Source organism: Trichomycterus rosablanca, chromosome 17 (assembly GCF_030014385.1).
Source record: "Trichomycterus rosablanca isolate fTriRos1 chromosome 17, fTriRos1.hap1, whole genome shotgun sequence".
In the NCBI taxonomy this organism is placed as follows: Eukaryota; Metazoa; Chordata; class Actinopteri; order Siluriformes; family Trichomycteridae; genus Trichomycterus; species Trichomycterus rosablanca.
Window position 1 is genome coordinate 3103951 of NC_086004.1, and position 27690 is coordinate 3131640.

A 27690-nucleotide genomic window follows, 5' to 3' on the forward strand; every position below is an offset into this window, starting at 1 on the left:
GTGTTTTTAAAATCTGTATGCCATTGGAATAGATCTTAGGAACAATGATGCGTGTGCTGATGGAAGACATACAATATTATGCAAAAGCTATTTTGCATGTGGGTGCATTATGTAGTTGTTAAATTACTGGCTGTGGCTCAGTGCCTAAATATGGGGTCAAGAGGATCTGTTGTGCTTAGCAGTAAAAGCTAGAGTCATTTTATTTTTATATTAATATAAGGTTGGTCCACCATGGGCAGCTACACCAGTCTTCCAAATACTGTAATTATCCCACAGTTGGAGTTCTGATGGTAAATAAGGTAACTAAACAGCCCTGGTATAAACTAAAGTGTTATACTATAATCATGAACAAATGAAGCATAATACGTTTTTATACAAATTTATTACATGCAAAGTGAAAAAGAAACTGTCACAATAGAAGATACAAATTAAAAATAATTGAAATGCAAATTTGGTCCATATTAAAAGTGGAATGTATTCAGCTCACCTGAATCCTACATCCTCATAAGACTTAATTAATCACACATACTTAAACATTCTACATGAATTCTATATTTTTTGGAATATTTTTGGTTTTATATGCATATTTGTTTTATAAATGTGTATTTATTAACATTTTAACCCCTTCAGACCACTTGACACTAACTTATTTGTTGTATAAAATAAGTGAATTCACACATTATTCATTCATCCTCAGCAACCGCAACATCCTGATTAGGGTCACTGTAGGTCCAAAGCCTACGTGGAAACAGGTTGCCAGTTCTTCTCAGGACACCTGAAGGCATTTAAGAGTAGCCAATCTGGCAGTCCTCCTACTGGCATATTTTTGGAATGTGGTAGGAAACCACACATTGACACATGGAGAGCAAACTCATCACAGACAGTAATCGAAGGCACAGATCAAACCCATGACACTGAAGATGAGCCATTCTGCAGTCCCATGGCTATTTTTAAATGAATTCTGTGAATCACAAACAGAAGAGCAAAGCAAAGCTCTGATTGGTTACTCAGTAGTGTTTAAACTAATCATTGGCCCTCCTCTTAATTTATATATTTGAATTAATAGCAATATCATTTCAATAGATGCAAGATCTGAAAGGGTTAAAATGTTTTTTTTTTTAATATATATATAATTCATGATTTTATGAATTATTAGCAGCTCAGGTTAAAATATCTTAACCTAACCCTTTTTTTTTTAAACTAAAAAAAAAACCTCTGGAAGGAGAATTAAACCCTTATTAAATGACCAGCAGATGCCAGGAATGATCCAAAACTGTAATTCACATGGAGGCAAAACATTTTCCTTCTACGTTTTGCATAAAATGCATCAAATAAAATGTAAACAAATGATTTAAATGCTATTTTATAAAAGTGGCGGGCACTTTGGCAGCCAACCATCACTGACTATTAAATGTTTTGAAATATGAGAGAATAACAGTGTCGATGAAAACCGATGATGAAATAATTAAATAATTCTAAGAGGTTTGAAAATAGGAGGAATGAAGCTGGTGTTTGTGGATTGTCATGAGGTGAAACTCCTCTTCATGATTTTCATATGCTGTTCAGCTCCTGGAGCGTCTGATCCAGAACTTGGTGCATGCCCAGGTTTTCCTCTTTAGCGCTTGCTAATTTTTCTGTAAGAAGAAAGAAAAAGAACCATAAGCTGCTGCAATGATTTTGTTTAACACACAAGTGGTGAACATGACTGCACACGACTAAATGACTTTTTTTATTTGCATGCGGTAATCATACACACGGCTGTAGTAGTGCTTTAAATCATTGTAAACAATGTGCACGGCAACCATCAACCTAAAAAAACATGCAATTTTTAAACTGTGGTGTTAGGACACACAGGATGACTCGAAATTGTAACTTGAGCTCACCTTTGTCGAGATGCAAACAGTACAAGTACAATTAATCTGCACAATCTGTTTATTCATTTATTAATTTTTAAAATAACTCAATCCACCTGATTTTGGAAGGTGGGAGGAACCCAGACTACCAAAAGATGACCCACACAGACAAATAGAGAACAAGCCAGTTCCTGGGGACTGAGGACTGAAGCTTCCCAGAACCCATATTACATTTTATTTCCCCCCCTTATATTGTCCTGATCTGTCCCGGCTGCTTGCACAGCACCCTTACACACATTAAATGTTAATCCTGCTATGATCTCTGTATTACTTTTTGTGCCGGTGCCTTGACCAGACAACAGGAATTGGGGCTGCAGTGACAAGAAGGCAACTGCTAACACAGTTGAGGCATAAATCAGGGTATTAACAGTGATGGGATAGCATGTTAGACTGCTGTGCCACCCGAGCGCCAGTAAAATTCACCTTTTTGTCAAGCTCAAACACAAATACACTTACACTGATGAGCCAAAATTTAAGTATCAGGGCTCTGTGCAGGCCACCGGACTTTCTTTATACCATGGTTTTCTGGTAAAGACAAAAGCCTTCCCTAAACTGTTGCTGCAAAGTTGGGAATTAAAAGTGTGTCCCAATAATTGTGTCCATATAGTGTAATTTATAATTGCTGTCTACATAACTGTACTTTAAATCTATTAATATTGCAATTACAAATTTTGTGCCCATATGTAGAAATGATGTCGAGTAAGGACAGATTTTTATGAAGATGAATATTCAGCTTTGAATAGAAGAATAAACGAGAGCTTAATGAGAAACAGGAAATGACAGCATTTTTATTGCAACTAGATGTTGAGTTGCATAGAGACAGCGGTACAGAAGAGGCAGATTATTGCGGCAAAGCAAAAAACAGGAGAGCAGACAGAACAGACAGCGGCATCTACAGGGAGGTCATATCGTTCAGGGCATGGTCCAGCTCCTCCGAAATGGCCTTGTATTTCAGCTTCTGTGCATATAACTCGTCTACGTCAGCAGAAACAGAGCAGACAGAGGAGAGAAGTGAGGACAGCGAGCAGAGAGGAAGGAAAAATGAAACATTTAACAGATGACACATAAAATGCATAAAAAATAAAAACCAAAGCCACAAATGAACATACGCATCTGAACTGCTCCTACCCTCCTTAAGTACTTCACCAATTCCCAGAGGTGTAAAATTTCCATACAGCAAAAAACCCTCTCGGCTTGCTTTCGCTCGACGTATATACTTTCACCCAGGCGATTTAAAGAAAAGCCGCCCACAGGAAGCCGTTCGATTTCCACTGACAGCAGACATTCTTTAATACTTGGAGGATTTCAGCTGATTCCGTTCACTCAGCAGAAAACAGCATCTCCAGCTAAAACGGTTCAAGATGCTGAAATATGAAACTCCCAAACCAGACTGAAATAATCTGCTGCTATGTTGTATGTAAATTCTTTATGGTTTGTACAGACTGGCCAAATTCAGGCCAGTAAATACAAACCCGTGCTGGATATTATGACTTGCGTGCGTGCAAAAAAATTTTTAGCAACTAAAAATGTACACAATTTTAATCCTAAACTCAAATTAAATCAATCAGTCAAGGCATGTTTTGTGTTTAGCGGTAGATTCGGTTGTTTTTTCTGTCCAAAGACACACACACACTAGTAGCTCTAGCTGGCCTGACTGAATGTCTTTGGACTGTGGAAGGAAAACGGAGCACCGGGACGAAACCCTTGCAGACACAGGGAGAATAAGCAAATGCCACACTGAATGGAACCCGCTTGACCAGGGAATCAAACCCAGGACCTCCTTGTTGTGAGGCGACAGTGCAACACACGGCACCACTGTGCTGCCTCTTATAAGATGGTATTATGGTATTAAATATTACATCTATTTAATCATTCAAATCCAAGTGGAATTTCCACATAAATAATAATATACATTATTAAGTTCCTTGAAGTAATGCAACATAAAAGAATGAGTTCGTACCTTCCAGGTCGTCAATGGTTTTTTCCAGTTTGGTCACTGATCTTTCTGCAAATTCAGCACGAGTCTCTGCCTGCTCACAAACAGTAAGACACGTAGAGCATGTTAATTACCTGCTCTAATATGTAACATTTATATCAACATGCATATTAATAACAAGTAAACAACACAGTACCTCCTTCAGTTTGTCACTAAGAACCTTGATCTCCTCCTCATACTTGTCTTCTTTTTCTGAGTACTGAAATACAGCAGACGATAAAACGTCAATTAGTAATGACCAATGGCATCAAGAACTGCAATCATGTAACAAAGTACTTTGTCTAAAATGCAACAACTGGCATGCTCAAACTCCATTTATTGAGCAAAATGGACCCATAGAGGACCCCCACATTATCAGCAGTGCATTTACACTTACGTGGTAATGACATGGTCATTTATGTACCTGTCGACGTGTAGTTGGATGTTGTACAACATCATAATCAATTCTGGGAGGAGAACAGCGCTCCAATCAAAAACCTTAACCCCAAATGGCCAGTGAGGAAAGACTAAAGGAAGATTAACACACTTTGTGCACTCTAACTGTATGCCAACAACCAGTGTTAACAGGGCATGTGTTCCTAATAAAGAGGCCAGTGTATTGAAACAGTATTTAAAAATCCCAACAACACTGCTGCACTCGATACACTCATACCAGAACAACACACACTACCATGTCATTACAATGTTAGTGCCACTACAGGGTGGAAAGTGGTCCAGCATCCAAATATCATCTGGTAAGCAGAGGCCATATGGGGGTCCCTTTCGACTGAAAAATGAGGGGGAACCTATAACAATAATTGGCTTGTCTGAGAAAAAAAAGGGCCGTAGGGATTCCTTATAACTGCTGCAATTACGACCTCTGCTGGCTGATCAATGGCACCCACACAGAGATGGAGGATAATAGAGATCGGTGCAAGACTCTTCATGCGAATACAGATCTCCAGACGAACCCGCCTCATGCAGGTGAAAAAGAAGAGATCAGCCACTGAACATGTGTTAGAGGATGTGTTAGTAACGGCCCTCCTCGGTCAGGAAAGGAGGTTTGCAGCAGTAAAGGATCAAAATGCAATTGGGTAATTGGATACGACTAGATTGGAAAGAAAACTGGAGGGGGATTCATGGGCGAGCCTGTTCTTTCTAAAGTAAATTAGCTGAAAAACTGATGAACTTAATTAATTCCTTTGTTTTTGTTTCTGTACAGTTAGCGCTTCTGTGCTAGAATTATTATTGGGTTTTTTTGCATTTGTTTTTTAAGGTAAATCTGAAAGCAGTTTTTAAGCTCTGGTTTGCATGAACAGGAAGGTCTGGGGTCTGCCTAGGTGTTTAGTTCTACCAACCCCAGCCATAGAATAATGTAATAGATTAAACATGTCATTTCTGTATAATGTTTGTTTCAGCGTTCTGGTGATAAAGATCGTAAAGGTCGTATCATCTTACTTTCTCTGCTTGAGCTTCGAGGGACTTGAGGTTGTTGGTTACATTTTTCAGCTCCTCCTCGAGATCGATGACCTTGCTGTTAGGAACCAAAGTGAGAATGAAGCATCATCATTAGTTTATCCCACTTCATTTTGTTCTATAATTTTTTTATTTATTAATATAAAAAAACAGTATGGGGAAGTACACTAACAAACTCTACATAAAAAGATCAGAATTAGATTTTCCATGTACCAGGTACGAGATAAACAAGTGGAACACTTACCATTCAGACATCTCAGCTCTCTCCTCTGCTCGTTCCAGTTCACCCTCCAGTATCACCAGTTTACGAGCCACCTGAAGCAGAAGCCACAGAGTTTAAAACACTGACCTGGGCTGTAACTATCACTAAATAATCAAACACTGTGAACTCACCTCCTCGTATTTTCTATCGGCCTCCTCTGCAATGTGCTTGGCCTCCTTCAGCTGCATCTCCTGAATTTCCATCTTCTCCTCGTCTTTCATGGCACGGTTCTCGATCACCTTCATACCTCTGGTGGGTACAGTGAATCCATGTCATAATTCATTTTTAAAGAAAAGCAGCTATTCTGATGTATGTATGTGCAACATATTATTTTACCCAGAGATATAAACACTATTAACCACTGGCTTATGTAAAAAAGATCTAAGACTCCCCTTTATCCCTTTAGCTTTTTTCTTACTGGTACTTCACACCGGTCTCAGCCATGCGCATGTCCCACCCATTCTCAGTCCTCAGAGTTTTAGCCTTGGTTTTCCCACCCAGTTTGAGTCTTGTTAATCATCTTGTTTGATTGCACCTCTTTTGAGCCATTTTCCTTGTCTGCTGCCTATTTAAATCATTTTGTGTTTGCAGACCAGTGTGACATATCAAAGCATCACCAGATCCTGTGCCGAGCGTTTTTCTAAATCTACTTTATCATGCCTGGACCATTGCCTGTTTGGTTTTTGTCTTGTTCCATAGCCTAAGTCTAAGAAAGCCTGTTGCCAAATTGACTCTGCTCAACTGACTTCTTAGTCTTTTTATATCATTTATATCATTATATCAATTTTGATATCATAGTATATACAATAATACATGCACATGATCCCGAGGTGCTTTTGATATAAACCTTTTTAACCGCCTGAGCCTGTCGATTAGAGGCTGGCATAAAATCAGTGCCGTTCCTGCTAGATGTGACGTGAATCTACAGTGACTGCACTTGCAATGTCAAGAACTCACGATTACACCTTATTCTCCCACACACTGAACTGAAGGATGATGAACTCTAAGTATGTTCTTTATGCTTTTTTATTTGTTATAATGTTTGTTATAATTAATGTTATCTAATCTCATTAATCCAAATATCCCCAAGGCCACCCAAGGAGGGTAAAGGTCCCTGGTTCCTCTCAGAGTTTCTTCCTTGCAATATTTAAGGAGTTTTGTGCTGTCCACTGTTGTCTTCAGCTTTGTAGGGTTTTTTGGTCCTGAAAGTGGCTTTGAGACAACGTCAATTGTTTGACAATATGCTGATAGTTTGTCTCATCAGCAATGTGTTCTAAAAATGTTATATGCCATTTTGAATATGCACACTCATATAAATGTTTTCTGTATTAAAATGCAAAGTAAAATGCTAACACACTCGGCCAACTGCTTTTGAATTTCATTGTTAGTACGAGTCTAAACTTGTGTGAAGTAAGTGATTAGCACCCTCTAGTGCCACAGTGCTATATGTTTCTACAGAACATATGAAATCAAAATGATCGCTGCTGTGGGCACGTGGGTGGATCCAGGGCTTATCAGGCAGTCAGACGATTGGGTATGTGAAGGTGGGGGCGGTCAAGGCCCCACGATGGTATGTAATACACTGTTTACATTAAATGACCTTTATTTTCCTTCTCATGTACTACATGCCCCTGTGCATGAATCAAAGTTTATGATGACATGAAGAAAAGCTCAGTTTAAGAAACTCATTCCCCACTGACCAGCTCTGGAATGAACCGGAACATCAGCTGAGGCTTTCCTGACCAACATCAGTGCCCAGCAACACATGCCTTTTGACTAAATGGGCACAAATTCTCACATACATACCTTAAAATCTTGTGAGTAATATAGTGTATCTCATGATTTGAACTTCTCCATACCTCTCACTCTCATCTGCTGCTTTTTCAGCCTCCTCCAGTTTCTGGAGGGCAGTGCCCAGTCTCTCCTGTGCCCGGTCCAGCTCCTCCTCCACCAGCTGGATCCTGCGGTTCAGAGCTGCCACTTCTGCTTCAGCCTGAAAACACAGGATCAGAGGATCAGAGAATTAGTCATGAGAAAAATAAACTAGCAAATGTACCCTTGATTTCATTACAATAACAAAAAAATCATTTGCTGAAATTTTTATTCTTAAGTATGATGTAAGGCAGGGACTTGGCCCGAGATGAAGCCGAAAAACAGCTTGAACTGCTTTGAACTCTGGGTGTTGCTATTGCATAAAACAAATCTAAAAAGCTCCCCGTCTTCTTTCCCGACTCAAAACATTAACGTTACACCTACAGTGTATCACAAAAGTGAGTACACCCCTCACATTTCTGCAAATATTTCATTATATCTTTTCATGGGACAACACTATAGACATGAAACTTGGATATAAGTTAGAGTAGTCAGTGTACAACTTGTATAGCAGTGTAGATTTACTGTCTTCTGAAAATAACTCAACACACAGCCATTAATGTCTAAATGGCTGGCAACATAAGTGAGTACACCCCACAGTGAACATGTCCAAATTGTGCCCAAAGTGTCAATATTTTGTGTGACCACCATTATTATTCAGCACTGCCTTAACCCTGCTGGGCATGGAATTCACCAGAGCTGCACAGCTTGCTACTGGAATCCTCTTCCACTCCTCCATGATGACATCACGGAGCTGGTGGATGTTAGACACCTTGAACTCCTCCACCTTCCACTTGAGGATGCGCCACAGGTGCTCAATTGGGTTTAGGCATCACCTTTACCTTCAGCTTCCTCAGCAAGGCAGTTGTCATCTTGGAGGTTGTGTTTGAGGTCGTTATCCTGTTGGAAAACTGCCATGAGGCCCAGTTTTCGAAGGGAGGGGATCATGCTCTGTTTCAGAATGTCACAGTACATGTTGGAATTCATGTTTCCCTCAATGAACTGCAGCTCCCCAGTGCCAGCAACACTCATGCAGCCCAAGACCATGATGCTACCACCACCATACTTGACTGTAGGCAAGATACAGTTGTCTTGGTACTTCTCACCAGGGCGCCACCACACATGCTGGACACCATCTGAGCCAAACAAGTTTATCTTGGTCTCGTCAGACCACAGGGCGTTCCAGTAATCCATGTTCTTGGACTGCTTGTTTTCAGCAAACTGTTTACGGGCTTTCTTGTGCATCAGCTTCCTTCTGGGATGACGACCATGCAGACCGAGTTGATGCAGTGAGCGGCGTATGGTCTGAGCACTGACAGGCTGACCTCCCACGTCTTCAACCTCTGCAGCAATGCTGGCAGCACTCATGTGTCTATTTTTTAAAGCCAACCTCTGGATATGACGCCGAACACGTGGACTCAACTTCTTTGGTCGACCCTGGCGAAGCCTGTTCCGAGTGGAACCTGTCCTGGAAAACCGCTGTATGACCTTGGCCACCATGCTGTAGCTCAGTTTCAGGGTGTTAGCAATCTTCTTATAGCCCAGGCCATCTTTGTGGAGAGCAACAATTCTATTTCTCACATCCTCAGAGAGTTCTTTGCCATGAGGTGCCATGTTGAATATCCAGTGGCCAGTATGAGAGAATTGTACCCAAAACACCAAATTTAACAGCCCTGCTCCCCATTTACACCTGGGACCTTGACACATGACACCAGGGAGGGACAACGACACGTTTGAGCACAATTTGGACATGTTCACTGTGGGGTGTACTCACTTATGTTGCCAGCTATTTAGACATTAATGGCTGTGTGTTGAGTTATTTTCAGCAGACAGTAAATCTACACTGCTATACAAGCTGTACACTGACTACTCTAAGTTATATCCAAGTTTCATGTCTATAGTGTTGTCCTATGAAAAGATATAATGAAATATTTGCAGAAATGTGAGGGGTGTACTCACTTTTGTGATACACTGTACATTAACGTTCCCCAGTTTTTGGATAAACGCAGCGACTCTAGTTGTAGCCTAGCGGTTAAGGTACTGGACTAGTAATCTAAAGGTTGCTGGTTCAAGCCCCACCACTAGCAGGTTAAAAGATGATAAAAGCGTCTGCTAAATGCTGAAAATGTAAATGTAATGTAAATGATTTCAAAGAAACCAAAACTAGATGCGAACGCAGAAGATTAATAGGAAAATTTTTCTTTTTTCCTCGAGTTCAGAGGGAAGTGGGAATGTTTAATTTAAATAAGTATACTAATCTTCCCATCAGGATTATAAACTGGTGAGTGAAATCTGCAAAATCTTAGTTTACAAAACACTGTCAAGGAAAAAATCACTACTCACTCAAATATAAAGGAAGTTAGTAATCAGGCAGGTCTGTTATATTTTTATTTGTTTTATTACTAAAGAGTAAGTGGCTCCATGTTTGTATATAAGGACTGAACAATAAGGCTTTAGGATAAGGATTACACTCGTACTGCACTTGTGTGTGTTACTTTAATATGTGTATAATGAAACAGTATGATGAGCAGTAATGTCAATAATGTATAAATATTATTATTAAGTCCTGCTCAATGCTTGTCATTCACTGAAATTTCCTGCTTCTGCTATCACAGGGTCATTAGTAAATAAAACATGACTCTGTTCATGTGACGAACACAGCAAACATAAAACTGTTTACATTTAAAAGCTGCACCTCCCAGATCCTGTTAAACAAAGCTCACAGTTTTCAGTCTCCAGGTAGCTCCAAACAGCACGAACAATCACACACTTCCTACACTGATAATTACCCATAATTACCATCCATATCAGCATGCTTTAATTAAGCTGACATGCTTTTCTGTCAGAAAGGTTCGTCAGTCTGACAGCTACATAATTAAAAGCTGCTGAAAAGCATGAAGGACTTGAGGTGAAACAGGACACACAGGGTAGAACACTAAAGCAGAATTGTTTTCACTGCGGCCTGGTGTTTTATACGAGAGCTCAAGCGGCTTTGGGACAGAAACAGAGGAATCCCAGCTAATGTCGGCAAATTCCTGACCGTGGTTTGGTTTATGGATTCTTGGCAGAGAATCAAAGACTCACAGACTGAAAGTCTTATCCAGAAAAATCCACAAAATAAAGAATGTGGAGAATCTCTCTGTATTAAAACGTGACAGAATAATGCCGGTTCCCCTCGGGGTTTAGTCATTATCTGAAAAGACACGTTTAAAAGAAAGGAAATGCATCACCTAAATACAGTATCACCTCACTTTACGTCTTAAAAACGACTTGGGCACCACTCAGGTGGCGCAGCAGTAGAAACACGCTAGCACACCAGAGCTGGGATCTCGAATAAGTCGTATCAAGTCTCAGCTCTGCCTGCCATCTGGGCTGAGCAGCCACATGAACAACGATTGGCCTGTTGTTCATACAGGAGTGGGGTATTAAGCCGGATACTTGACTCTTCGTAACTAATGCAATTACGACCTCTGCTGGCTGATTGATGGTGCCTGCACAGAGACGGGGAAAGAGTGCAGATCAGGGTGTGTCTCTCTGTACACAGAGCTGGTCCGCAGCTGATCTCGCCTGGAGTGGGTGACAAAATGCATACGGCTGCTGCCCACGTGTCGGAGGGGGCGTGATTCACATGAATATGCAGTCTTGTTGCTCTGTTCTGGTTTTTAGTCAAATAGATTTTCCCTCTGTATGAGATCCTTGTATTGAACCACACACTTTCTATTACACTATTCATGGGTCTCAGAGCTGATTTTTATAAGTTCTCAGTATTAAAGTTCAGAGGAACAGAAGATGATCCCTAAATCCAGTTGAGACAGTTTTAATAAACTCCAAAAAGACGAGTTACAGAGACTCAGTGAGATTAAACTGCGAGGAAGCTGCTGACAAAGACAGGAGGCAAAAACGCACACAGGAAATGGACGTGCTCTACATCCTCTACCTCTTCTGTTTTTTCAGGGTCAGAACCCTCCTTTCCTCAGTCACGGCGTTCCCCAGCTGCTAGGAATGCAGGCCTTATATGGTAAAACACTCCTGAATGACCACGAAAGACATGAGAGAGATCAGTCGGGGGAAAAAACGGGCTAAACGGAGCCATGTGCGTCTACACTGAACCAGCACGAGAGGACTGGGAACAGTGATCGGATTGCACTGGATTGTGTCGGACGTGTCTGCTCCGAGTTTCTTTCTTTACGAGCATGAAAACCATCTCATGAACTTACTGAACTCCTTCTCTGGGAGGGCAAAAGTATCTGAATGAGAAATGCTTTTATATGCCAAATACAGAACGTAAACTAAAAATAAAACACAAAAACTCACCGAATTAATAAAGTGTGTGAAAATGAAGCGTAGGGTACAAAATAAACTTCAGCATTTCATCGTTTTCTTCTTACAGTAAGTTTATTTTTTTCTATTTTCAAACTACACTGGTTCAAAAGTTTTTTCCCTGGATTTTTTTCAATTCATTCGAGTCTTTTCCAGTTCCCAATTGGGAATCTGCTGCTGCACAGCACCCTATTTCATCACCACAGATCTCCTCTGACACGTGTCCAATGTGCCGCCGCTTCTTATCACCTGCCAGTGTTGAGTTCCCATACCGCGGTACCATGTATAGAGAGCCACGCTAAGCTCCATTTGACGTACTTCTCCTACTTACGCAGGCAAACGGACCAGTCGCATATCGCAGCAGCAGTGGGAAAAGACCCTATTTGACCTTCCCTCCCTCAAACACAGGCATTTGTGTTTCAGGTTGGTGGCTCTGCTGAGATTTAAACTTGCAAGCAAACTGTCTAGAAAATGCATAAAATCTGATCCAAATCTGCTTTTTAGGCCACTGATGGGTTGATACTAACATTTTGAATCTGAAGCTGTACATCTCACTGAGAGAGAACCGATTAGTTAGGAAAAGCTGTTTGCTAAAGATCTGAATGTCCCCATTTAAATCCATGTTTTAATATCATTCTACATGACGTCCTGGTACAGAAGCTGCTCAGCACAAGATCACATAGGGCTTTAAAGTGTGATGGAGATGGCACCCAAATCCCTACACTGCAAAGAATGCAGTGTAAATTTATAGTAAACGAGTCTCAGTACAGTAACCCGGATCCTAAAGAACATCAGTCAAACCGGACACACACATCTCTCACTTAACATGCTCGACTCAAATCAGATTTGACCCCAGCCCCACTCAACAGCTCTGGAATGAACTGGAACATCAGCTGATGTTTCTTGACCAGATCCGAGACATACAAGTGCTCTGTTTGATTAACTGGGCACAAATTCCCAAAGACATACTCCAAAGTCTTGTGATAAGCTCTTCTTAGAAGAGTGGCTGTTGTTCTAGCTAAGAAAAGAGAACAGACTTGCACTCGAAACATCAGTGACCACACTCTAGGAGAACTGCCTCATTCCCAAATATTATTATATCATTTTCATATTTAACCTCCTGGTCAGGGTCACAGAGCGTCCAGATTCTTAGAGTGGGTGGCTAAGGCACAGTATGAATTGGTGTTCTGCGCACAGTGACCCTGACCAGGATACAGCAGTGGTAAAAGGTGAAAATAAAATGAATGTAAATGAGAACACACTTGCAATGATCGGATTTGATCTCATCATGAGAAATCTTGCCATGTGATTCTATGTGACTTGGTGGTTAATAAGAATGAGAACTATCGATGACCAAACTGGAATGAATTGGCAGGAAAAAATCTTTATGGCAACAATATGCCGACTTTTAAGCTTTGAATCCTCTAACGCATCATCACATGAAAATCTTTGTCCCCATAAAGCTTCTTTAAGCGTCAAAAAGGTGGAAATCAGATGGAGCTAAATCCGGACTATAAGCTCTCTCAGTTTCTCAGACACGACCGGTTACTCCTTCTCCCACCCTCACCGCTTATAACCAAAATATAAAAGTGCGGAAATATATAAATATATATTTAATTACTAATTCCTCATTTACGCCCATGCAGGCCAACTTCCTGCCCATCTGAGCGTTCATCTCAGTTCAAGCAGGGTGGACAGGAAGCGCAGATGTGGAACAGGAATGACATCCTGACTCAGTTCCTCAGGGAGCACCGCAGTCCCAGGGACAAAGGGACCTCTGTTCTGTTGTGTGATATTCGGCTCTAAGAGGCACCTCAGAGAAAGTCTCACTACAGGTTTCATCCAACCAGGACTGAAGAATTATAAATGAGTTAAAACCAGCTCATTCTTGGCTTTTAAATCTGGGATCGATTCTTTTCAAAACTGGATAGTACTGAATTTTACCCTGTGTGATTCTCATTTCACTGTACTGGTACTTTATCCTGGTCAGGGTCACGGTGGGTTTGGCTGTAATGGATGCAAGGCAGGAATACCCAGGATAGGATGCCAAACTATCACAGGCCTCAGCCACCCCCCTCTCAGACGCAGCCAATCGTGTCTGTATGTGGACACCCGTTTGGCCACTAGCACCGCTGGGGATTCAAACCCTGGATCCCAGCAGCTGTGGGCTAGCATAATTTATCACTAGTGCAATTTTAATCAAAAACAAACAAACAATTGGAGAAGTTTCTAGTTCATCGAGCACTGGATGTTTTTTAATTGCTAAACACAACCAGACTACTGTTGCTAGCCAGCACGTTTTTGGCTGGTAACAACGCTGGATGTGTTAGCTCTAGAATCTGTCTTGCATTAGCTGGTACTAGCAGCTAATCCATCTTAATTTGTTCTGAAGAGACAAAAGGAAATTGGAGTACCTGTGAGACTCCTCACACACCGTCATTCATTCATTCACAGTCTGTTTAACCACAGCTGGGCAAAATGCAGGATACACCCCGGACAGGTCAGTCCATTACAGGGCACACACACACACATTCACACACTCACACCTAGGGGGACTTTAGCATCTGCATGTCTTTGTACTGTAGGAAGAAACCTGCACAGACACGGGGAGAACATGCAAACTCCACACAGAAAGAATTTGGAAGTGAATCCAGGATCTTCTTCTACCTACCAGGCAGCCGTGCCGCCCCATCTGTAAACATGCTTCTTAACACCATATGGTTTGAACATGCTCGTGCTCTGTTTGTCTTGTCGATATTTCTGGCAGTTGGTTTAATATACATGTAGAACACAACTACAACTGTTCAACCGTGCACCAAAGAACATTTGGGGTGGAACCTCCTCATTTAAGCTTAAAACCTAGAAGTTTAGTGTTTACTTGGATGTTAAAAATTTGCTGAATGAAGCTCATTTGATCTAATCAGAAGCTTTGTGAGGAAACTCAGCACAATTATAGAGGACAGGATATACTGTATCTCCCATCCTGATCTGGAGCCACAGTTGCTTTAGCTTAGCATCTATATTTGATTCCTGGACATATCACTGTGACAAGAACGTTGGGTTAAGCCTGATCTATACTGAAATGCAAATTCATTTCATTTGATTTAACCATGGAAACGTACACTACAGAGCCAAAAGTATTTGGACACCTGACCATGAGCTTGGTGGACAGCCTGTTTCAAACACAAATGCTATTAAACTAGAGTGAGCTGTATGAGAACTTTTCAGCTATAACAACAGCCACTCGTCTGAGAAAGCTTCTCACAAGATTTAGTTAGTGAAATGATGAGAGGACAGCATTTGGACATTCTCTCAGCATTCTCTTTGGAGAAGGATTCTCACAAGACTTGTACTTGTTAGAAATGTCTGTAGGAATTTGAGCCCATTCAGTCAAAGAGCATTAGTATGGCTGGGCTCTGATGTTGTTCAAGAAAGCCTTAGATGATGTTCCAATTTATTCCAGAGCTGTTCAGTGGGGCTGAGGTCAGGGCTCTGTGCAGGACACTGGTGTTTCTTGGGTTATAAACCGAGTTTTTCTCTATGTCTTTATAGAGATAGAGATAGAGTTTGTAAACAGGGGCACAGTCATGCTGGAACACAAAAGGGCCTTCCCTAAACTGCTGCTGCATAGCTGGGATAAATGATTTAATACATGTTAGCAATTGTAGTGGCTGAAACACATGAGAATCAGAATTCAGAAGGGGTGTCCCAATACTTTTGTCCATATAGTGTATTAGTACTATTTTCCTGAACAGAGGACATACAGGATATCCTGCCCTCAGCCTGCACACAAAACGGGTTTCCTAGGAGAGGCATTTTGTCCACTAACAGTAGTAGGTCGCCACCCTTCCTGCTATTACCTCAGCAAATTAAGGAAATTATAAATTCCTTCACAAATCAGTTAAATTAAATGTTTGTCGTTTTGTGGTTTATTTCATTACTAGAACAGCAACAAGCTGTGTCAGAGCCTCTGAATGTTACAGAAGCATGTATGGCAGGCCTTTGTATTGCATCCTACACCATTCGGTTATGATTTTGATTATTATTGTTTATTAATAACTAGATTCATAAAAAGTGTTTGATTTAACACTGGTATTTAGCCACCTGGGTGGGTATTACTAAATTACATATTGTTTGTTTTCATATTATTCTTATTATCTTGTATTTTTCCCCATTTTTAACAGCACTCAACATATTACTGCCCCCAGTCAAATTGTGTCATATTGTGACAACCAGTTCTCGGTTCTGCACTATCCCTGTTCATTACACTTTCTCCTTTGAGGGCTGCAGATGTCTTTGTTCCTCTTATTGACTACTTTTTCTGTTTTTAGGACACATAATTTATTTGTGTTCGGGTATTGTTCTACCTAGTTTAAGAGTTTTGCACTTGGGTTCATTTTTCTATTCTCGCAGATGTGGGGCTTCACCTTGTGAGATGTAACCCGTCCCATTACAAGTTTGCATATCAAGTGTCATGCACAAATGATTTCATTTAGAATCTCAGATGTGCTCTCTGCCAACCAGGCATCCACACAGACATAACTGTCTATAACTGATAACTGAGTGGATGACCAACGTCCTGCACTGTATTGGTGTCCATGCTCTGTATTTCTTCCTTGCGTCCAGTGTGCCCTGACCAGGATATACCAGTTCACAAAAAAAAAAATATATATATATATATATATATATATTATATATATATATGTATATATATTACTTTTAAAGGTAAGATAGGTTCAGTCAGTCTCAAAACCACAGGAAAATGTTTGAAAGCTTGTCAGATGTGCTAACCAAAGTAATGTATAATACATACATATGACTTGTAAAATGTCTTTCAAACATCATGCTTTAATTCTGTCATAGTTTTCTATTGCTATCACACTTATACAGTACTGTAGCATACTATTCAATAGCATAGGAAGCTTAGGACAGAGCCATTCAGTCCAGGGTGTGGCCCTACACTCTTCAGGAAACATCCTGCCAAAACTTTATACCACCCCCCCCCACACACACACACACACATAATCCGTTTCAACCATTTAATCTTTATATTAGATTACATAATGGGCTCATGGTGGAGCACTGGGTAATGTTGTCGCCTCTGGAGTTTGCATGTTCTCCCTGTGTCTGTGTGGGTTTCCTTGGGGTGCTCCAGTTTCCTCACACAGTACAAAGACATGCAGCCAGGCCAACTGGAGATACTAGAAATTGCCCTAAGTGTGAGTGTGTGTGTGTGTGTGTGTGTGTGTGTGTGTGTGTGTGTCTGCCCTGTGATGGACTGGCCTTTCGTCCAATGAATCAGAGCCACCACACTTAACCCTGACCAGGATAAAGCAGGGGTAAAACTGACAATGAATAAATGAATGAATGAATGAATGAAGTAAAGGACAAAAGAGCTTCTTACTGAAAGTATTGTGCAGTAGTGTGTTGTTTAGTGCTCATGTATAAATATAATATCAGTAATATCAGTATAAATATTTAGATTTTTATGAAGCCAATAGTTCAGTATATTTCACCTTTTACACACAGAGCAACTACACATTCACTGTGAGAAGGAACACAAAGAAATTTCAGATATAGCAAGAAAAAACCACGAACTTTTACATCTTTAACTATTCGTTCCTTTACTTTTACTCTATCGATTTATCCTGATCGTGCTCGCAGTGGATCCAGTGCCAGTCGAAAACACAAAGTCCAAAGCCTGAATGCACCTTGGGCCACACCCACTCATTCACTCACTTTTTCACACTAAGGACAATTTAAAGTAGCCACTCCACCTTTTGCATGTTTTGAGAGGACAAGTGGAAGGAGACTAAAGTACCTGAAGCAACTCAAGAGAGAACATGCCAATCTAAAACACAGGGTGTGAGGCATGAATACACCTTGGACAGGATGCCAGAAGAGTCCATTTCCACACCCATTCATTCACTCACTTTTTCACACTGAAGACAATTTAAAGTAGCCAGTCCATCCTCTGCATGTTTTGAGAGGTGGAACACAAGGGAGAACATGTAAAACTCCTTACAGTTTTAAACCCAGGTTGCACCCCTGCACCGCCCCGGATCTCAACTGACTCCGAGGTTTCTGCTTTAACTCTATACATACTATAAAATACCTTTATTATCAAATATGAACTTTATTTTCTCACATGTTCTCGCTGTTGACGCTCCAGCTCGAGCTCTCTCTGTAAAGTGAGCGCGCGCTCCTCCGCACCGTCCGCCTGCGCGTGCAGAGCCTGGATTTTCCTCTTCACCGCATCCAGAGACATCACACCCACTGCTGCAGACATTATTCTCTCTATTTCTCTTTATTTAATATAAAAGATGTGTGTTTCTATACAAAAGTACCCGCAGTGAGTCGAATACAACCCCACGCGTAAATAAAATAAAATACAATAAATAAGTCACGGTATTAAAAAAAAACTCTATTTTAAGATGAACTAAACTCTGCAAATCCGGACTAAAACTCTTTTGTGTCCTAGTTGCGCCTATAAACTCACAGTAAAAGTTGCCCCTAATGTTAAAAGTAACTAGTCCAGTGTGAGTGAAGTTTAGTTTGGGGATGAGCTGCTGCGTGTGAGAGAACTGAGCGCACAAAAAGAGAAAAACCAAATCCGCTTCAAAACGTCACAACCAACCCGACTAATAGAAGCACTGCATTCATGCCACGTCATAAATATGTTAAACCTGGGCGGGTTTAACATAAAATAATACACAAGATTTATATTTACACACTTTGGTTACATTTATGACAGGACAGGTAGTTATTCGTTACACAAGATTCAACAGTTCACATGGACAATTTTGTATCTCCAGTTCACCTCACTAGCATGTCTTTGGACTGTGGGAGGAAACCGGAGCACCCGGAGGAAACCCACGCAGACACGGGGAGAACATGCAAACTCAACACAGAAAGGACCCGGACTGCTCTACCTGCTCTACCTAAACCCAGAACCTTCCTGCAGTGAGGCGACAGTGCTACCCACCAACCACCATGCCGCCCTAATATACAGTTCCAATACAAAACCCTTATAATGATCTTCGCATCTACAATAACAATGGAGGTCTCTGCTGACTCAAAAAATTAATGCACTATATGACCTAAAGTATCTGGACACCTGACCATTTACATTTTCGGCATTTAGCAGACGCTTTTAACCAAAGCGACTTACATTTATGACTGAACACGATTTTTGAGCATTTGAGGGTTAAAAGCCTAGCTCAGGGGCCCAACAGTGGCAACTTGGCGGTGGTGGGGTTTGAACTGGCAAACTTCTGATTACTAGTCCAGTACCTTAACCACTGAGCTATCACTGCCATCACTGACCAAGAACTTGTTGGGTATTAAAAAAATCTCTATGTGATCTTTTCAGCTAGAACAACAGCTGCTCTTCTGATAACGCTTCTCACAAGACTTGTACTTGTGAGAAGCATGTCTGTAAAAACTTGTGCCTATTCAGTCAAAGAGCATTAGTATGGCTGGGCTCTGATGTTGGTCAAGAAAGTCTCCACTGATGTCCCAGTTCCGAGCTCTTCTTTGTGTCTTTATAGTGCTTGCTGTTGCACAGGGGCACAGTTATGCTGGAACAGGACAATAGAGTGACATCTGAGTGATTATTTCAGCTAGAACAACATCCGCTCTTCTGAGAAGGCTTCTCACAAGACTTTAAAGCAGGGATTTTGGAGCGATAAATGCGGCCGTGCCAGTACGTCCATGGTTATTTAAGCAAGACAACTAAAGGTCTCATTCTACACATGCTACACGACTGGGTTTGTAGACAGAGTATTTGTGCTGGACTGGCCTGCCTGCAGTCTGGATCTGTATCCTGTTGAAAATGTATGGTGGATCATAAAGAGGGGAATCAGATAACAGCGATCATGGGCTGTTGAGCAGCTGGAATCTTATATAAAGCAAGAATGGGCCAAAATTCCTCTCGCAAAACTGTAACAATTAGTTTCCTCAGTTTCCAAACGATTGAAAACTGTTAATAATTGTAAAAGTGACGTAACACAGTGACAAACACGCCCGGGCCGTAGCTTTCTACAATTGTTCAGATTTCCAAAGTACAATTAATTTGGTCACGTTGGACATATTTTTAATACTGTTAATTAAATAAAGTTTGTAGAGCATAAACAAATGACCGTTTTTTATTTTTACTGTTGGAATGAGGTTTGTACCTGAACTTGCCAAATTTCACCTAAAAACCCTAACAAATCCAGGACTGTTTTATTTTAATAAGATGTGACAGAGTGCAGACTGTGGCTGGTAAGTTAAATCCTGTTATACTGAAGAATAACACAGAGAATAAACTCGGAGCTGTTGCACTTTTAGAATGAATAGTCCGTGGCCGGAGGAAGCTCTGATTTCATTGCTTACAGGAGTGTGGTCTTTTTTTCGTTTGTTTTGGCTGGATTCTTCGCATTCCTAAGCTGCTACATGGCGAGTCTCCCCCATACACTTATCAGTAACAGGCATGCACAGAAAAAAAACCTGGTCATTCCCCCCTTAACCAAAAACGTCCTTGAAAGTCGTGTTTCCTGTGAGGAATTTCTTGCCTTCTCTTTCTGGCCTCCTGGTTAGCAGTTGGAAATGTGAATGTATAATTAGTTTACGGTTTCTCCTAATTTATGACATGTGGTGCTGCAGCTGCTGGAGATGCTGGAGTCAAATTCTCCAAAGAAAGTTGTGCAAACAGAAGCATTATCCTTTTCCACTTGCAGTGAGTTAATAACACAGAATAAAAATTGATATGAACAGATATGCAATCTTAAACTATGGTCCTCAAGTTAAGGCATTTTGCCACAAGTAGATAACAAAGGAAATAATGCCATCCCTGCCATGTGGAAAGAAAAACCAGGTATGCTCCTAGGCTCAAGATAGTTAAATCATTAACCTCAGATGTTTACACTACTCAACAATAACATTAAAACCACCTCCTTGTTTCTACACTCACTGTCCATGTTATCAGCTCCACTTACCATATAGAAGCACTATGTAGTTCTACAATTGCTGACTGTAGTCCATCTGTTTCTCTGCATGCTTTGTTAGCCCACTTTTATGCTGTTCTTCAATGGTCAGGACCCCCACAGGACCACCACAGAGCAGGTATTATTTAGGTGGTGGATCATTCTCAGCACTGCAGTGACACTGACATGGTGGTGGTGTGTTAGTGTGTGTTGTGCTGGTATGAGTGGATCAGACACAGCAGCGCTGCTGGAGTTTTTAAACACCTCACTGTCACTGCTGTACTGAGAATAGTCCACCAACCGAAAATATATCCAGCCAACAGCGCCCTGTGGGCAGCGTCCTGTGACCACTGATGAAGGTCTAGAAGGTGACCGACTCAAACAGCAGCAATAGATGAGCGATCGTCTCTGACTTTACATCTACAAGGTGGAACAACTAGGTAGGAGCGTCTAATAGAGTGGACAGTGAGAGGACACTGTATTTAAAAACTCCAGCAGCGCTGCTGTGTCTGATCCACTCATACCAGCACAACACACACCAACACACCACCACCATGTCAGTGTCACTGCAGTGCTGAGAATGATCCACCACCTAAATAATACCTGCTCTGTGGTGGTCCTGTGGGGGTCCTGACCATTGAATAACAGCATGAAAGGAGCTTACAAAGCATGTAGAGAAACAGATGGACTAAAATAAGCTGATAAAATGGACAGTGTGTGTAGAAACAAGGAGGTGGTTTTAACGTTATGGCTGATAGGTGTATAAATTTAATGTCAGTCTAAAATTATACTCATGGGAAAACTGAAACCTGTAAATTAGATTAATTATGGTTCATAATAAAGTATAACATGCACATTTTAATACACAGTTTATCATTTTGATCAGTTTGTGGACTGTTTGTTCATACACTATATGACCAAAAGTATTTGGACACATGACTATGGACATCCCATTTAAAACACAAACTGTTTTATTATACGTAGTGTGACATCTATGTGATTTTTTTTAGCCAGAACAACAGCCGCTCTCCTGAAAAGGCTTCTCACAAGACTTTGAAGCATATATGTGGGAATTTATATAACTGGGCTCTGATGTTGCTCACAAAAGCCTCAGTGATGTTCCAGTTCATTCCAGAGCTCTGTGCAGGCCGCTGGAGGCCAAAGGGGCACTGTCATGCTAGGACAGGAAAGGGCCTTTACTAAACTGTTGATGAAAAGTTGGAAGCATATCATTTCCTTTATATAATTGATTTATTATGCCTATTAGCAATTCTAAATCTAGAAGCAGTGTTTCAATACTGTTGCTCATATACAGTATGGTGTGTGGTGTGTGCTGGTCTTAGGTCATGTGCTATATATCCTCTTCAACACCTCATTGTGAGACTCGTAAAAGTGAGAGTCACTGCTCACATCTGTTTAGTGTTTCCAGCCCTCCATATTAATATTATTAGAAACACACAATGAGCGTTTATAACAATTAGACACATTAAATTTAAATGTTCTTGAAATAACAAGTACAACATCATCAATTCTATCAATTCCATAAATATTTCATTGATGTTCCTACACTTCTTGGTCGTTCTTTGCCCCTTAAAGCAGATAATAGCATTAGGGCACTCAGTGGTGCAGCAGTATTACGCTAACCCACCACTACTGAGATCTGGGTTCCAATCCAGGCACTGCTACCAGCCAGCCGGGTGTCTACGCAGACAATGATTTGCTATGTCTGAGGTGGGATGGGGGTGGCCAAATCACTGTCCGGGGTGTTAGGAGATTAAAGGCCTTGCTCAAGGGTCCAACAGTGGGGCTTGAACCAGGTACCTTCTGATTACTAGTCCAGTACTTTAACAACTGAGCTACTACGGCTTTGGTCTACACGTCATAACTCATCATATAAACCTAGACAAACCTTTTATGGATTCCCTACAGTCAGCAGGCAGGTCTGATTGAATGAATCATCTGAACAGTGCTGGATTTTTGGTGAGCTCATCCTTACTGAGCGGTGAACAGGAATGTATCATGTGCACTGCTTCTCACGATGATCCACAGCTAATCAAAGAAAGCTCACAGCTAGTAGCTTAAATACCAGCACTGAATCATCCATATACGTCGCATGGGAACATCTGTATGGAATTCACGTCCACCTACTGTGATTAACAGCTGATTAACAGCTGTGTAACTAAACCACACTGATAAACATGTCCACCATTTTAAACTAACATTAACTTTGTAATAAGCTAATGGAACTCAGTCCAGTTTCAGTGTAGGTAAAGAAAGATACACATTATGTTTTAATCTGTCTGTTTTTATTGTTTTTATCAGTATTTTTTAACATTAAACTGTAGGGTTGTTTTACTCACATCAGCAGCTTTCTTCTCAGAAAGTTCCAGTTTGTCCTGGGCATCTTTCAGGGCCGTGGAATACTTATCCAGTTCATCTTCAGTCTGCTTCAGCTTCTTCTGCAGGGCCATCAGCTCATCATCCAGCTGGAAAACAAATAATACATACAAATGTGTAAATATACATCGATGAGGCATAACATTATGACCACCTTCCTAATATTGTGTTGGTCCTCCTTTTGCTGCCAAAACAGCCCTGCAACTGCGATGCTCTGTGTATTCTGACACCTTTCTATCAGAACCAGCATGAACTTCTTCAGCAATTTGAGCTACAGTAGCTCGTCTGTTGGATCGGACCACACGGGCCAGCCTTTGCTCCCCAAGAGCATCAGTGAGCCTTGGCCGCCCTTGACCCTGTCGCCAATTCACCACTGTTCCTTCCACTGACCACTGCAGACCGGGAACACCCCACAAGAGCTGCAGTTTTGGAGATGCTCCGACCCAGTCGTCTAGCCATCACAATTTGGCCCTTGTCAAACTCGCTCAAATCATGGTCATAATGTTATGCCTAGTCGGTGTATATATTATTCACAGTTTCCTGACATCTACTTCCACTACTCTTATACATCATATTTCATTAAAGGGCCTGCTAGGGCTTTTGGGGTCACCAGACTGCGACACCTTCATGCACTTTACCTGATACTACTGCCTGAGCTGGTCAGTAACTGTTTTTAACTATTTTAATGATTAAAGCTACGTATTAGCGCTGATCTAAATGATGTTGCATGAGCTTGGTTGGCTTCTTCCAGTTTCATGTGTTAGTCCTCACACTTTCAGACAGGTAGGTGCCATCTGGGATGGCTATGGTATAATGGTCAAGAACCCATCTACACCTTATACCCAAACGTATGTATACACCTGACCCTGAGCATCCTAGTTCATAACCATGGGTATTCATTGAAGTGAAGCTTTAACAGCCTCCACTCATCTGGGCAGACGTTTCACAAGATTTACATTTACATTTTCGGCATTTGGCAGATGCCAGTATAAGTTCTAAGCAATTGAGGGTTAAGGGCTTTGATCAAGGGCCCAACAGTGACAACCTGTCAGTGGTGGGGCTTGAACCAGTGACCTTTTGATTGCTAACCACTTAACCAATAGGCTACACTGCCCCTTTTAATTACAGCACTCAGTATTCCCAGGCGGTCTTCCATCTAAGCACTTACTAACTCCAACCCTGCTTAGCTTCTGAGATCGAACCAGATCAGGTGTTCTCAGGGTGGTATGACTGTAAGATTTGGAGTGTGTCTGCAAGAATTTGTGTCCATTCAGTTAAAAGAGTTTTTTAAGTTAGGCACTAACCTTAAATTGGAGGGGTGTTCACATACTTTGGGCCATATAATGTACACAGAGTTTATAGACTTGTATTGGTGTGTGTATTTAGGACGGCTATTGTATTAATGATACTGTTAAGTGTCAGTCTTTAAAAATTAAACATTAGCCGATAGTTAATTCAGTGTGTTTGGGACCCTCTGCTCTCGGTAGCCCTGTGATATACGGTAGAACATTCCATTAAAGCACTCATGCCAGTCAGCAGTAGAACAAAGACCAGGACTGACTGCCACATCTACATTCTTTGATAACCTGAATTATTTTTAGTCCAGGGTTCCAGTCTGTGTGGTATGCACGGTTGTCAAACACTCTGTGCTAATCTCTTTCTAATCAGTTAGCGGTGTTCTTGTAGCACTCGTATAAGAGCCTGTTCAGTTTTCCTGGCAGCTGAATTGGTATTTGCTTGGTAGTTTATTTGCTAGTCTGTGGTTTCTGTATTCCAGTTTTAGGTTAAAAATTAACTTTCTAAAATACGTTGTTTCAGTAAACAACAGAATAATATGCTTTAGCATAATACAGATCCTAGCCATTTATCTGGATTGTTTTGCCTAAAATGCTTGACAGTGGTAGCTCAGTGGTTAAGATACTGGACCAGTAATCAGAATGTTGCCTGTTCAAGCCCTGCCACCACCAAGCTGCCACTGTTTGGCTCCTGAGCAAAGTTCTTAACCCTCAACTGCTCAAACCCCTGATTGTAAGTTGCTTTGGATAAAAGTGTCTGCTAAATGTCGTACATTTAAATGTAATTAATCAGAAATGTTTCTGCAGCTACATGGGCTGCGTCAACAATCTTAAGGTTTACGGATAGGAACCACCTACTAGTGTATATACTAACTGTCAGTCACTACAAACATCTCCAGGACACAGTAAGAGTGAAAAAATAACCTAAATATAACATAACTTCAGTAATATGCACATACTGATGCTTTTATGACTACTAACCTGCAACCTGTTTTCGCTTCATAATTCTGATGCCTGTTTCACTCGAGCTGGAAGGAACCAAGTCCTTTAAACGAGGAGAGCTTTAGCCTTTATACATTACAAATATACATTTGATATTTGTTTTAAGTCGTAAGCATTTGTAAATTAAAGCTGCATTAAATACATTTTTGGAGAGATAGAAATTTCCAGATGTATTTGGTGGCGTTTTATTAACTCAATATTTGTGTTGTGCACCGTGTGGTGTAATTGTAAAAGCTAAGCTTTGCCTAAGTTCTGCGGTTCGAATCCCAGGCTGGTCTCACAGATACAAAAAAGTGCATGGCAGTATGTGAACCTAGCCAAAGGGAGAACAAATATCAGTGCACCCTCAGTGCTGATCCACAGCCCGGATAAACAGGAGGATCGTGTCAGAAATGGCATCAAGTGTAAAACTGCAACATATCAAATTTACAGACTAATGTATTAATGCCTAATGATCCTCAACGATCCCTAATAGGAGGAGCTGAATGGAATCATCATCATTTGTGCTGTGCACCTTTTTCCCTGTAAATTAATCAATCAGTGCTAATGTAAGAGTCCCACATTTCTGATTTTAAATTAATACATATACATATATAAATATATTTTGACTTATTCTATCTATAAATGTTATGGATTCCAGTTTATTACTGTATTTTTCCAGAGACTGGACTACTCTTTGTTTTTGTGTGTTACTATTGCATTGATACAATGTGCATGTTTACCACTTTGTTATTGTTGTATGTACTGCTCCAGTGGTTTGGTCTTTTGTAGTAAGTATAGTCACACATTTTAAACAGTTAAAGATCAAATTTCCAAATCTTGGAAATTCATTCTAAGTGAGCATAATCCAGCAGGTTTTCTGTTCTTTTCTCAGTACATGTTGAATTTGTTGTTTGTGGTATAAAGATGCATGTAAATCACAAGTCATAGTAGAAACATCCTTGAGAAACACCAGTGTAGACAGGTAATAACAGTACACATGGGTGTAGCTACTAATTTTGGGCCCAAGTTTTGTTCTGGGCACCCACCCATCTTTAAAAATTGTGGTCATCCCCAGAAATATCTACACCTTTCACCCCACTAGCCCTGAAGTAACTGACATATTAGTGGCTTTTATATACTATTTGGCACTTATACCACTGAAACTTAACGTCTGTTTCTCTCCATACCTGTTTGCATCTCTCCTCAGCTGCTTTCTGCTCGGTTTCGGCCTGCTCAGCCCGGTCGATGGCATTCTCCTTGTCCAGCTTCAGCATCTGCATCTTCTTCTTAATGGCCTCCATGCTTGCTGTGTCAAATAAGCTGAGCTGTTTGTCAAAAATTACAGCAGACCCTGACCAGGCACCTCAGTAAGAGAGAGACACAGACAGAAAAGAGAAAAAAACGAAAGACAGACAGAAACAGAAGACAGAAGGAAGGAGAGATGATGTACACAGCTGGAGCAGTTCTGTAATGCCTGGTCTGACTGTCCTGAACCCTAGTAAAGTCAGCTTCGAGCTCCCTCCCTCTCTCTGCACCCCTTCGCTATACACCATTCCATATCAGCCTACTTGGATGGAGGAACGGCTTGGACCAGAAGTATTTCCAGCAGCTCGAATCCCCTCTCCTTATTTGGTGCTCCTGCATTTGGTTTAAAAAAGTGTTGGATGCTCAGAAAGGGAGGACCTGCTTCCAAATGTAAGCCCATTACTGAACACTGAAGTGGTGCAGGATGCTGATATAGAGGGTAACAGAGTGGATTGTTGAGTAGAATGGTAAATCCTGAAGGTTATAATTATATAAAGATTAAAAACTTTTATACAGGTTTATTGAAGTAGCTCTGCTCACTATGATTTGTGCATTACAGTGGAAAAATACAACTTGTGAGGTTCACATTTTATTACAGTGTAAACAATGGCCAGCTTTTTACTAAAACCATGTCACAATTATTACAATTCCTGCATTCAGTACGTCGTGCATCTTTCCTTTGACAACGTATATGGGAAAAATACACTGATCAGCCATAACATTAAAACCACCTCCTTGTTTCTACACTCACTGTCCATTTTATCAGCTCCACTTACCATATAGAAGCACTTTGTAGTTCTACAATTACTGACTGTGAGTGGACACGGTATTTAAAACTCCATCAGCGCTGCTGTGTCTGATCCACTCATACCAGCACAACACACACTAACACACCACCACCATGTCAGTGTCACTGCAGTGCTGA

At 40.9% G+C, this 27690-nt stretch overlaps 1 protein-coding gene and 1 pseudogene across 4 annotated transcripts; both read right to left on the reverse strand.

Annotated features, from left to right (window-relative positions):
• Positions 1-363: 363 nt before the first annotated feature.
• Positions 364-26914, reverse strand: tpm4a (tropomyosin 4a). Of its 4 annotated transcripts, none has more exons than XM_063013365.1 (9): positions 26648-26914; positions 23145-23270; positions 7486-7619; positions 5758-5875; positions 5609-5679; positions 5347-5422; positions 4046-4108; positions 3874-3943; positions 364-1634 (listed from the first exon to the last, which is right to left on the reverse strand). In XM_063013365.1, exons 1-9 carry the CDS (start codon positions 26759-26761, stop codon positions 1552-1554), a joined length of 855 nt encoding a protein of 284 aa, XP_062869435.1. In that variant the 5' UTR covers positions 26762-26914; the 3' UTR covers positions 364-1551. The 4 variants fall into 4 exon arrangements, with proteins under 4 accessions (XP_062869435.1, XP_062869436.1, XP_062869434.1 ...); XM_063013364.1 differs by lacking the exon at positions 364-1634 and adding an exon at positions 2747-2888; XM_063013366.1 differs by lacking the exons at positions 23145-23270; positions 26648-26914 and adding an exon at positions 17967-18378.
• Positions 24301-24419, reverse strand: LOC134331959 (5S ribosomal RNA; annotated as a pseudogene).
• Positions 26915-27690: the final 776 nt, after the last annotated feature.